This window comes from Aulonocara stuartgranti (assembly GCF_965226115.1).
Source record: "Aulonocara stuartgranti genome assembly, chromosome: 5".
NCBI classification, from domain to species: domain Eukaryota; kingdom Metazoa; phylum Chordata; class Actinopteri; order Cichliformes; family Cichlidae; genus Aulonocara; species Aulonocara stuartgranti.
The window spans coordinates 40113683-40127095 of record NC_138943.1 but is presented as its reverse complement, the minus strand read 5'-3'; the positions used below and the strand labels follow the sequence as shown (position 1 = coordinate 40127095).

Below are 13413 nucleotides of genomic sequence, written 5' to 3'. Positions count from 1 at the left end.
ATGGACACTTACTTTCCATAAGCAAAGCACTCTAACTGGGTGGTGTGTCCAGCCAGGGCATAGGTATCTGCCAGGAAGCGCACTTTAATGGTTGGAGCTGACTTCCTGGGATTGGCTGGAATGAAAAAGCAAATCTTCTTAGATTAGATTATCACTTAATTCTGTGCCATAACCTCTTTTTAGTGTAAAAATCCAAATCCTTTCAGTCTAAATGAGATCCTTAGTGGAAGGCTTGGGCCAGTATTCCATGGGCTGACCAGCAGGGTTACTGATGAGAAGGAGAAAGTCAGCAGCTGTCTCTGAGTCGACTTTGCTTCAGCCTTTAGTAAACTGATAACAGGCAAGCTAATGCCACAACTTAAAACTGGACGTTGCACTGGGCTATCAGTGAACAACAACACCCTGTTATCCTATGTTTTTAGAATCATTGATGCTCAACTACAGACAGCGGAACAACTATACGTGAGGATGCTAAGAGACGAGTGATGCAGCTGTAGGTCTTTCATACCATCAGGGACTACCGTGAGCTGGTTGGCCTTGCTGAATGTGCTCTTCGTGCTAACTTCCATGTTGATCGTTGTGAAGCAGAAGTAGTTTGCTGTGTCATTAGGTTCAGCTTTGGCCAGGTACAGATTCCCCGTGACCTGTGACACAAACCAGCGCCCATCATCCTTCCTGATGAAGTTGGGAAACTCGTTGAGAAACCAGCGGTAAGACAGCGCTAGAGAAGAAAAGAATCGCCGTCAGTCACTTTAGTCATTTCATTCTGTCAGCGCTTAGATTTCACTGTAAAAAGTCACAATCATGACAGTCACAATGTATCAGTGAGAGATTTCATTTCATATTTACTGTCATATTCTGCCCCTCTGACCTGTTAATCACCTTCTGGCCCTGGGCACTAGTGGTGAAGTGGCTAGCTGCAGCACGACTCTTTTTTTCTTAGTCAAGGAAAATGATGCAAAAGAAAAAACTAATGTTCCAGCCACACACAGGACTATTCTGTGGCTCTCTGACAATATATATAATAAATTATCATTTTCAAGAACAATGAAACAGAGAGGTACCTGGGTAATGTGGAGGAGGTTGGCAGGCCAAGAACGTTCCTTGACCTTCAGTTATTGTTTGAGGACTTCTGCCATCTGGAGGGAAGTCATGGAGGTCTGGAACAAGCAAATGCAGACAAATAAGTAATAAATGCTGAAAAAAACAGAGAAAAGTCCTAAAACCAGCGAGCTCTGATCCAGAAGCAGACAAAGAATGTAAACTCGTGTTTTTGTCTGGTGCCTTTTCTGCCATGTTTTTAAAGCCGGCAGCTCAAACAAGTAAAATGACTGAAAGGTCTTTATTACTTACAACCAAACTTGAGGTTGGCTGCTCTGCTAATGATGGTGCCACAGCGGTTGATAGCTAGACACTGGTAAGAGCCTGTATCCCGGATGGGGTCGGGGCTGCTTATCACCAGGGTACCAGCCACCAGGGAGTATCGGTCCAAATTCAATGGAACCGCAGTCCCATTCACAAGCCACCTGCATGATAAATGGAAATAATCATTTGATTCAGGCTTTTTTTTATCCTGCAGTATAAAAAAATAATTCAAATTTTATGGTAGTTTCATTTTAATGGAGTGAAAAAGAAACATTTGACTTTAAAGATCCAAACTGATTTGGATGTCACTGAGTTAAAAAATTCCAGCTCTCACAGATTAGCTGTGTGCCCATGGAGCAGTCACAGATATGGCTGGGCAGGTTTAGCTAACAACTGAGTTTGTTCAGCCTGAGATGCTGCAACTCTGGCTTCCTGTTGCAGATAAAAAGTTCACTTCAACTTTGAGTCAGTCACTGGGGTCTGTGATACTAACATACTCACGGCCAGCTTTTCTCAAACAAACCCCAAGTTTCTCTCTAACTCCTCCCATCCTGCTGACTGACTCTCCGATCCATGTCCTCACTCATAAAGGAGTGGACACATTTCCAGAAGGACTTGACCTTAGCAGCTAAAGAAGGGCAGGAGACTGATGCTGTCCAGTGGAGCGAGTGATTTATTCACCATTTTGTGACCAAACAATATTTACAAAACTTAATAAGAAACTCAACTCCATAGTTAACTCAGTTCAAATAAACATAACTGAACTTAATTCAATGGAAATGAAGGTGAAAATGTAAACAGCTACACTGACCTGGTTCTTTTCTGCTTAAATGGTCCACTTAAACAATCTCACCCTGGACTACTCCATTAGATAGGTAAGACAAACATTTCTGGACTCAGACACAATACGTATTACAACAAATCAATTTCTCTATAAACACAGTCTAAAATCAGTTTTATTAAATTACAAAGGTTCTCCTGCTTCTTCACCTGGTGTCTTCCTGTGACCTCAGATTAACCAGGAAGCTATAAATACAGTAAAACTACATTTCCTGCTTTTGTTCCTGGCACACTGGTAGGTAAGGTGAGTTCAAACTAAACCAATTAACAGTTGAAATGAAAAAAAAAAAACATGTTAACTTAACAAACCTGTCAGAATCGATTTAAACCAAGATTTTACATGATATAATCTGTAAAAGTGGAAAACATAACCAAACTCGGCCAAATGAAGCTTTCTGAAGTATTGAAGCACGTTTTCATTACTCGAAGCTTTTCAACACAGTCCTCTCTGGTTGACATCTGGTGGCCAAAGATATGAAGAGCAGCTTGAATCCACAAAATAAAACCAACTGCTTCATTATGACTGCTCACGCTGCAGAGTGGAGTTCTGTTTGACACTGGGCCACCGCTGTGCTGCTTTGAACATGTTTTTGTTTGTTTATTTATTTAATAAATTATTGTGATCAATAAAGTTCCCTTGTTCAAACATGCACCATGATGTGGTCTTTCTTTACTTCTGACTTCTTGATGTTGGCAAATACAATAAGTGAAAAATACATATAATAATGTACAACACATTATTGAGTATGCTTCTGCTGTGAGGTCCTGCCTCCATGCACTAATCGCTGGACAGCTGGACAGGTATGTTTATAAATAATATTATATTAGGCCAATTTTCTTACACATATTTTTGACCTGGGGGTAGATTGATTGTGAACTGGAAAGAGATCATGCATATGTACTTGCAAATTAAAGACATGATCCATTTAAGGAAACCCTTTTAAATTTTTATTTAAAAAGAGAATTTGTTCCTTCGTGCGATGGCTGAGATGATTTCTCCTTTGAAGAAAATCCTCTCACACAGAAACTGTAGAGATGCAGGTGTACGGTCTTCCTGGGTCCCACAGACTATCAGCCAGAAAACATTTTGAGATTATTTTTAAAATAAAATATATTTTATTACATTAAATAAAAAGAGTCAAATGGATGTGTTTCTAAAGTTATTTAATGATATTTATATTATGAAAAGCAGATTTTTGACATGTTAAGTTTTTCACGTTTTCAGAAAAAATAAACACGCACTAAACAAAAACAAACAACAAGAACACAAAGCTGGAAAACCCAACCAAAACTGACCAAAATCAACTCTAAATACTCCCACGCGACAGAACCTCCTCGCTTCCTCGCTGGCTCCAAATCTCTCAATACAATAATCAGTGGTTTGCTGTCTCTCACCATCAAAACACTCCATGAATCCCGCGAATGATTCACTTCCCTATAAACCACCGAAGCAGTTAGGTTCTAAATGAAGCTTCGGACGTCACTGATCACGTGACTCTGGCCAAACAAATCAAGTCTCCACACAGTGCTTCTTTTTGACACACACAGCGTCAGCTTCAAGCGGGCCACCACTAATGTTTGATATTACAGAATACATATGAGATATGGCTAAATCAAAACAAGAATGTTAACTAAGAATATAGACAAGTGGTGTTCTCACCCACTTGGTTTACATTAGTTGGCTATTCTGTGATTTTCCAGTCGCTCAGTTATCAATATAAAAGGACAGAAACACAACAATGTGTCTAACGACTGGATCTTGGAGAAAATGTAAATATTAGAGTCAGAATGAGGACTTAACACCTGAAAACATATTAAAAGTATTAAAACTAATAACTGAAATTCAGAGTCTGAGTCTGGCCTCAGCGGGCTGATCCACCCAAAGATATCATAGGTTCTGTAAGAGATCGGCTACTGTGTCCAAGTCTATTTGCACGGTAGGATGAATCCAATGAGGAACACATTTCAAATCACAGATTCAGCATGATCAGTCAATGCTGACACCTGTGTAACCCATATTTAAGTATGGCTTGGATAAAATGTACCAAAACATAAAAAAAGACTATCAATCTTAGCAGTCACACTCGGTTTATAGTGAATGAGCCACAGGTTCAGCAGTGAAAGAGTTAAGAGTTCTGAAGTAAACGTGGGTTGCTCTTAGCCAATGAGCTGCTGCAACGTGGTGCAGTGCCCCGCACGCCATCTACGGCTGAGAGAGCGCAGGTTTGTCCTCCTCTCTCACGAATACCCCATGAGCACGCTAGCGAGGAAAAAGAGACGGAGATTAACTGAAACGAGGTACGGGGAAAAGTGATATAAACGGAAGAGTTAGCACTTGCTGCTTATGAAAAATTGTTTTATTGCATGTGTATTGGTAAGACGAGTAACTAGTTTGGTTCCTTTTACATTGTTAGGTCGGGGAAGGTCGAGAATTAGACAACGCCATTTCATCGTTCCTGCGCCATCTCGCGCTCCTGCGCCATTCTTTTTTGAGATCGGTGAGCATTTTAATTGTTTATTGTTTATCTGCACTTTTCATGAGTTCATTGTAAGCAAAATTTTCTAGTATTTATTAGGAAATTGTTTACAATGTTTTGCGAAAAACTTTATTTTACTTATTGAAAAAAAAAGCTTTTGAAACTGTTGCACAGATTGTGTGTTTATTTTCAATTTGTAACATGGGTAACGTTACAAATAGTACATCTTAAGTGATAGCAAGTTGTGATCTGTGATTATATGGGAACTTAATGTCCTATGACACTGTCGTGGACAGGTCAGATTTTTTCCTTTGTGTCCTTCCTATCGATGCATTGCAACGGATCCTGTAATCGATGGCGAGCCAACCCCGTTGACGGACCAATTGACTTTGTTCTGTGCTGCACAGCAGAGTGTGGTAGGCCAGCTGCAACAAAAAAACACACCACGCCACTTTGATATTACTGTTCCCTTTCTTCACACAAACCCCCTGGACTTATGGACGGTTTATTTTAAGGACTTTTTACGGACTCTATACATCCCATGAACAGGAAGAGAAGTGGGTGTGGGCCGTTGGATCTATTTTTCCAACTCAATGGTTGTTGCAATCAGCTAACAAAGTCTGTGAAGTTGCAGATGAACGTTGCTATTTGGATTTTGGTAATTGAGATTGTGGTTTATCTTGAACTTGAACCCTGATTATACACTTAGAAGGGTGCACCCAGGTAAGGTTTTTTTTAAGTGATTACTGTGATTGTACCACAGGGTCACTGAAGGAAAATACTGGTACCAAAAAGGGATACTTTCATTTGAAAAGTATGTTTGTTATTAATTTTCATTCTTTTATTTTCTGAATGAGTAAAAATACACAAGCCAGCGGTTTTCTAAACTCACAGTTGCCTGAGTCTCATTCAGTTTGCCTCTCCTGTACGTAGCCGAACCTACTGGTCCAAAGCAGTGAGCTCTTTTGCATCAAATGTGGGTGAAGTACAGTTCAGTCCAAACTGAAGGCCTATAAAAAAGTGTCTCATTACCAATGCACCCGATAAACAGCTTGTGATGGGTAAAACCAATGAGCTCTCACAAGGTCTTTGCAACCTAATTGTTGCAAAACATACTGATGGCAGTGGTTAGTCCACAAGTGGAAAGAACATCATTTTGACATAAACTGGCCATGACCAGGTGCCCCCTGCAAAAAGAAGAGTGAAAAGAATTTTTACAAGGGTTGTCCCAGAGCCAAAGACAACCTGTGGAGAGCTCCAGGAATCAGCAGGTACAACGGTTTCAAAGAAAACAATAAGTAATGCACTTAAGTGCCATATGCACACTCACCACTCCAGACAACATTGCTGAAAGAAAAAGCATGTTGAAGTGTGTTTAAAGTTTGCTGAACAACATTTAGACAAGCCTGTGAAATGTTGGTTGACTAGAGTCTGGTTAGATGAGACCAAAACTTCAAGATCAAGTTTTTGAATGCAATAATATGAACCATGTTTGGAGGTCACAAGGCACTGCATGGACATGTGTGGCTTGATTTCTTTACACGTGTGGACTGGATGTGTTGTTACTGATATCTGATGAGAATTTCATATCAAAAGCACTTTTAGAAATATATTTACTTAGAAAATTGGTGACGTGTTCAGTACTTATTTTCCCCACTGTACAAATTCACCAGGGGATCAAAAGATTATTCGCCCCATTCTAAACCAAAATAAGACAGCAATTTAATATAGGAATCAAAGTAAGTACCCTAAAACAAACTTAGAAGACCAACTCATTTTATAAAATGTGGGCTCCACAGGGAATGAGTGTGTAAGACTCACCTATAAGCAGCAGCTGGATTTGCTCTGGCCTGACAGCTCAGGGTCACTTTGCCTTCAGTCAGGCCTTCAGGGTAAATTAAACTGCTCGGCTGTTCTTCAAACACTGGCCCGCTGTCATGACCTGCCACACACACATCTCCACCTGGAACCAAAATAACAATGATAACATTATAAAAACACCCAGCACGCCCCTGCGGGCGGTTTACCCTTCAAGCTCGGGTCCTCTACCAGAGGCCTGGGAGCTTGAGGGTCCTGCGCAGTATCTTAGCTGTTCCCAGGACTGCGCTCTTCTGGACAGAGATCTCCGATGTTATTCCCGGGATCTGCTGGAGCCACTCGCCTAGCTTGGGAGTCACCGCACCTAGTGCTCCGATTACCACGGGGACCACCATTACCTTCACCCTCCACATCCTCTCGAGCTCTTCTCTGAGCCCTTGGTATTTCTCCAGCTTCTCGTGTTCCTTCTTCCTGATATTGCTGTCATTCGGAACCGCTACATCGATCACTACGGCCGTCTTCTTCTGTTTGTCTACCACCACTATGTCCGGTTGGTTAGCCACCACCATTTTGTCCGTCTGTATCTGGAAGTCCCACAGGATCTTAGCTCGGTCATTCTCCACCACCCTTGGGGGCATCTCCCATTTTGACCTCGGGACTTCCAGGTTATACTCGGCACAGATGTTCCTGTACACTATGCCGGCCACTTGGTTATGGCGTTCCATGTATGCCTTGCCTGCTAGCATCTTGCACCCTGCTGTTATGTGCTGGATTGTCTCTGGGGCATCTTTACACAGCCTGCACCTGGGGTCTTGCCTGGTGTGATAGACCCCAGCCTCTATGGATCTTGTGCTCAGAGCTTGTTCTTGTGCTGCCATGATTAGTGCCTCTGTGCTGTCTTTCAGTCCAGCTTTGTCCAGCCACTGGTAGGATTTCTGGATATCAGCCACCTCCTCTATCTGCCGGTGGTACATACCGTGCAGGGGCCTGTCCTTCCATGATGGTTCCTCGTCTCCCTCCTCTTTCTTGGGTTTCTGCTGCCTGAGGTATTCACTGAGCACTCGGTCAGTTGGGGCCATCTTCCCAATGTATTCTTGGATGTTCCTTGTCTCATCCTGGACTGTGGTGCTGACACTCACCAGTCCCCGGCCCCCTTCCTTCCGCTTAGCGTACAGCCTCAGGGTGCTGGACTTGGGGTGAAACCCTCCATGCATGGTAAGGAGCTTTCTTGTCTTTATGTCAGTGGCTTCTATCTCCTCCTTTGGCCAGCCTATTACCCCAGCAGGGTACCTGATCACGGGCAGGGCGTACGTGTTGATGGCCCGGATCTTGTTCTTACCATTCAGCTGACTCCTCAGGACTTGCCTGACCCTCTGCAGGTACTTGGTGGTTGCAGCCTTTCTAGCGGCCTCTTCATGGTTCCCATTCGCCTGCGGGATCCCCAGGTACTTGTAACTGTCCTCTATGTCTGCAATGTTGCCTTATGGTAGTTCAATCCCCTCAGTTCTGACTACCTTCCCTCTCTTTGTTACCATCCGACTACACTTCTCCAGTCCGAACGACATTCCAATGTCATTGCTGTATAGCCTGGTAGTGTGGATCAGTGAATCGATGTCTCGTTCACTCTTGGTATACAGCTTGATGTCATCCATGTACAGGAGCTGGCTGACAACTGCTCCGTTCCGTAGTCGGTATCCGTAGCCAGTCTTGTCAATTATCTCACTGAGGGGGTTCAGGCCTATGCAGAACAGCAGTGGGGACAGAGCATCTCCTTGGTAGATCCCGCACTTGATGGTGACTTGTGCTATGGGCTTGAGGTTGGCCTCTAGTGTTGTACGCCACATCCCCATTGAGTTCCTGATGAAGGCTCTCAGGTTCCTGTTGATCTTATATAGTTCTAGGCATTCCAGTATCCAGCTGTGGGGCATTGAGTCATAGGCCTTCTTGTAATCAATCCAGGCAGTGCACAGGTTGGTCAGTCTGGTCTTGCAGTCTCGGCTGACTGTTCTGTCTACCAGTAGCTGGTGTTTTGCGCCTCTGGTATTCTTGCCAATTCCTTTCTGTGTCCCACTCATGTATTGAGCCATGTGCCTGTTCATCTTAGCCGATATGATGCCTGACAGGAGCTTCCATGTAGTACTGAGGCAGGTTATTGGTCGGTAGTTGGAGGGGACCGGTCCCTTCTTGGGGTCCTTGAGGATCAGGACCGTTAGCCATTCTGGGTGTCTCTCGTTAACTAGCAGCTGGTTCATTTGTGCTGCCAGACGCTCGTGGAGTGCAGTCAGCTTCTTTAGCCAGTAGGCGTGAACCATGTCGGGCCCTGGTGCTGTCCAACTCTTCATACTGGAGACCCTTTCTTGGATATCTGCCACTGTGATGGTTACTGGACCCTGTTCAGGGAGGTCGCTGTGGTCTGCCCTCAGATCCACTAGCCACTGAGCATTGCCGTTATGGGTTGCGTCCTTCTCCCATATGCTCTTCCAGTATTGCTCCGTCTCCAGCCTTGGTGGTGCTGTTCTCTTATTATTGTTCCCTTGCCACTGAGAGTACACCTTTGCTGGTTCTGTGGAGAACAGCTGGTTTATTCTCCTGCCTTCTATCTCTCTGGTGTACCTCCTCAAGCGGCTGGCCAAGGCTGTGAGTCTTTGCTTGGCAGTTTCCAAGGCCTCAGGTATGGACAGCTTGCTGTATTTCTAATGCACCTTCTTTGTCGCACCTTTCTGCAACTCCGTTAGTTGGCTAACCTCCCTCCATGCTACTTTGAGCTTGCCCTCTAGCCTCCTTCTCCATGGAGGGTACTGCCCATTGTGGCTGTTCAACTTGTAGCCAAGCATCTCACTGATCACTGACCGTATTGTAGATCAGCTTGTTAGTGTCGGTAATCGTGGTTGTAGGTATTGTCCGTAGTGCTGCATTAACATCATCTAGCAGACCTTCTGAGGGTACTTCACGTAATCTCGGTAACCGGCTACGGGGGATCCAAGTTTCAAGCTTGGCCATTATCCTATTTTTCAGGTCAGTTCCTCTCGCACTCAACGATCCTTCTCCTATCGCCCCAGGCAGGAATCTAACCACTACGCTATCCAGCTGTGTGTGTGTGTGTGTGTGTGTGTGTGTATATATATATATATATACACACACACACACACACACACACACACACACACACACACACACACACACACACAGAAATGTCTCTTTCCAAAATAAAAGCTATACTATACGCTTCTTCTGGGCTATATTCTCAGCAGCATATTAAACATATCAGGTCCCCATAAGGAGAATCATGTGCTAACGGCTGTCTAAATGACTCGGGTAAAGTTTGTAGCATGCGTGCTTGTTGTTTTTGTCTGCTTCCACTTGTCTTTGCACTAGGATGATGTCAGCGTAAATGTGCAGTCATATTCGTTGTGTTCCCACTAGTGCTGTCAGCGTAAATCTCGTTGAAATGACGTTAACGCCACAACACGGCAAATCTCCGTTAACGAGCTACCGCGGATCACCCCGTGCATGGGGCTGGACGGCCAACACGTTAACGAGCTAACTGCGCTAACACACTAGCTCCCACCCATGTAATTGAGCATTGCGTGGCACATCCAACATACTGTTTTACTTTAGTCCATGACGCGCTTACCTTCAGGGTCATACGTCACATGAAGACCAAAATAGTTCCAAACGCCAGATCTGAATGAGGATGGGGGAGGTTCAATTTGCCATGTTGCAAGGAGAGCTTAACTTCTGTCTCGCTAGCTTGCCCTGCGCTCAGTGAATCTGCACTCGACTGCTCCGCTTAGGCTGCACTGTCGAGTGCAGATCCACTGAGCGCTCAACACAGACAGCATCGTCAGAAGAAAAGTTGATAAAATAAATTAAAAATTTTGTATTGTTCGATACATATGCGTACCGAACCGAAAGCACTGTATCGAACGGTTCAATATCAATACGAATATCGTTGCACCCCTAATATTTATATATATATATAGCAGCAGTGATCAGTGAGATGCTGGGCTACAAGTTGAACAGCCACAAGGGGCAGTACCCTCCATGGAGAAGGAGGCTAGAGGCTAAGATCAAGGTAGCACGGAGGGAGGTTAGCCAACTATCGATCGGAGTTGCAGAAAGGCGCGATGACGAAGGTGCCTAGGAAGTACTGGAAGCTGTCCACACCTGAGGCCTTGGAAACTGCCAAGCAACGACTCACAGCCTTGGCCAACCACTTGCGGAGGTACACCAGAGAGATAGAAGGCAAGAGAATAAACCAGCTGTTCTCCATGGAACCAGCCAAGGTGTACTCTCAGTGGCAGGGGAACAATATGAGAACAGCACAACCAAGGCTGGAGGCAGAACAATACTGGAAGAGCATATGGGAGAAGGCCGCAACCCATAACGGCAATGCTCAGTGGCTAGTGGACCTGAGGGCAGACCACAGCGACCTCCCTGAACAGGGTCCAGTAACCATCACAGTGGCAGATATCCCAGAAAGGGTCTCCAGTGTGAAGAGTTGGACAGCACCAGGCCCTGATATGGTTCACGCCTGCTGGCTAAAGAAGCTGACTGCACTCCACGAGCGCCTGGCAGCACAAATGAACCAGCTGCCAGTTGACGAGAGACACCCGGAATGGCTAACCGAAGGCCGGACAGTCCTGATCCTCAAGGACCCCCAGAAGGGACCGGTCCCCTCCAACTACCGACCAATAACCTGCCTCAGCACCACGTGGAAGCTCCTGTCAGGTATCATAGCGGCTAAGATGAACAGGCACATGGGTCAATACATGAGCGGGGCACAGAAAGGGATGGGCAAGAATACCAGAGGCGCAAAACAACAGCTACTGGTAGACAGAACAGTCAGCCGAGACTGCAGGACCAGACTGACCAACCTGTGCACTGCCTGGATTGATTACAAGAAGGCCTATGACTCAATGCCCCACAGCTGGATACTGGAATGCCTAGAATTGTACAAGATCAATGGGACCCTAAGAGCCTTCATCAGGAACTCAATGGGGATGTGGCGGACAACACTGGAGGCCAACCTCAAGCCCATAGCACAAGTCACCATCAAGTGTGGGATCTACCAAGGAGATGCTCTGTCCCCACTGCTGTTCTGCATAGGCCTGAACCCCCTCAGTGAGATAATTGACAAGACAGGCTACGGATACCGACTACGGAACGGAGCAGTTGTCAGCCGCCTCCTGTACATGGATGACATCAAGCTGTATGCCAAGAGTGAACAAGACATCGATTCCAAACGAGGAGATAGAAGCCACTGACATCAAGACAAGAAAGCTCCTTACCATGCATGGAGGGTTTCACCCCAAGTCCAGCACCCTGAGGCTGTACGCTAAGTGGAAGGAAGGAGGCCGGGGACTGGTGAGTGTCAGCACCACAGTCCAGGATGAGACAACGAACATCCAAGAATACATCACGAAGATGGCCCCAACTGAAAGCGTGCTCAGTGAATACCTCAGGCAGCAGAAACCCAAGAAAGAGGAGGGAGACGAGGAACCATCATGGAAGGACAGGCCCCTGCACGGTATGTACCACCGGCAGATAGAGGAGGTGGCTGATATCCAGAAATCCTACCAGTGGCTGGACAAAGCTGGACTGAAAGACAGCACAGAGGCACTAATCATGGCAGCACAGGAACAAGCACTAAGCACAAGATCCATTGAGGCTGGGGTCTATCACACCAGGCAAGACCCCAGGTGCAGGCTGTGTAAAGATGCCCCAGAGACAATCCAGCACAGCTAAGATACTGCGCAGGACCCTCAAGCTCCCAAACCTCTGGTAGAGGACCCGAGCTTGAAGGAATGACCATCCGCAGGGGCAAGTGGGGAATTTTTAAATTTTTTTAATATATATATTTCTGTGCTCACAAATGATAAAATCTCTAATAAAAGATTATTTTTTGTGTGTGTATTTAATTAGGAAATAGTAAGTGGAACCCCCCAAAAGACGTTTCTGTTACCGAGACTAGATAAAATATTTATAATCTTGAAAAGTGGAACTTACCAACAGCAGTCATCAGGGCCACTGAGCTGAGGGTCAGGAGACAGACCAAGAGCCACATTTGGACCATAAACAGATCTGAAGCAGAAGGAAAACCATTCAGACAGGACATGTAGGTATGCAATTTATGCTAAAAAGATAACAAGACTGCTTTAACGAAAGCACCAACAGGAAATTCCATCCAGAGACAGAAAACCATTCAGGTCTCTTTACGGTCACAAATTAGCCTCACAAGTTCACCTTTGGACTGTCAAAGGATGTCTTAATATCTTGAGGACGGTGCAGGCACACAGAGAAATTGAAAACTCTACAGATAAAAGACATAAAATAATACCTGTGGTTGCCAATTCTACCTGTTAGCCTACCAGTAGATGCACCAATGGTATCCATTTCAAAATCCTAGGTGCACAAGGTAAAACTTGAAGTCTGATCTTAAGGATCAAACATAGATCAGATGAAACTAGACCGTACACTCCATTCATATAAGCCAAGCACACTGAAAGACCAACATTGTTTTCATGGCCGTGGATGGGGACCTGTAGTGTTGGATTATTTTTCAGGAGCTGGGTTTGAACCCTTAGTTCCAGTGAAGGGAACTCTTAACGCTTTAGCATACTAATACATTTTGTACAATGTTATGCTCCCAACTTTGTGGGAACAGTTTGGGGATAGCCCTTTCTTCTTCCAACATAACTGTGCATCATTGCACAAAGCAAGGTCCATAAAGACACAGATGTGTGAGTTTGGTGTTAAAGAACCCTGACCTGACCACAACCTGATAGTGAAACTTTGGCCTCCTTGTCCAACATTAGTGTCTAACCACACAAACGCAGTTGTGAAAAAATCAGAAATTCCCATAAATATACTCCAAACATTGTGTAAGGCCTTTCTAGAAGGTTTGAAGATG

General features: G+C 44.8%; 1 protein-coding gene across 2 annotated transcripts in view; it reads right to left on the bottom strand.

Moving 5' to 3' along the window:
* cntn2 (contactin 2) overlaps positions 1-13413 on the bottom strand; it is an 81550-nt gene that overhangs the window by 34932 nt on the left and 33205 nt on the right. For both annotated transcript variants that reach the window (XM_082534080.1, XM_082534079.1), the window contains exons 2-7: positions 12510-12584; positions 6504-6645; positions 1354-1526; positions 1065-1160; positions 509-721; positions 13-115 (exon numbers count right to left, since the gene is read on the bottom strand). In XM_082534080.1, coding sequence (XP_082390206.1) covers positions 13-115; positions 509-721; positions 1065-1160; positions 1354-1526; positions 6504-6645; positions 12510-12576 — 794 coding nt within the window. In that variant the 5' untranslated portion in view covers positions 12577-12584. The remainder of the gene's footprint in view (positions 1-12; positions 116-508; positions 722-1064; positions 1161-1353; positions 1527-6503; positions 6646-12509; positions 12585-13413) is intronic.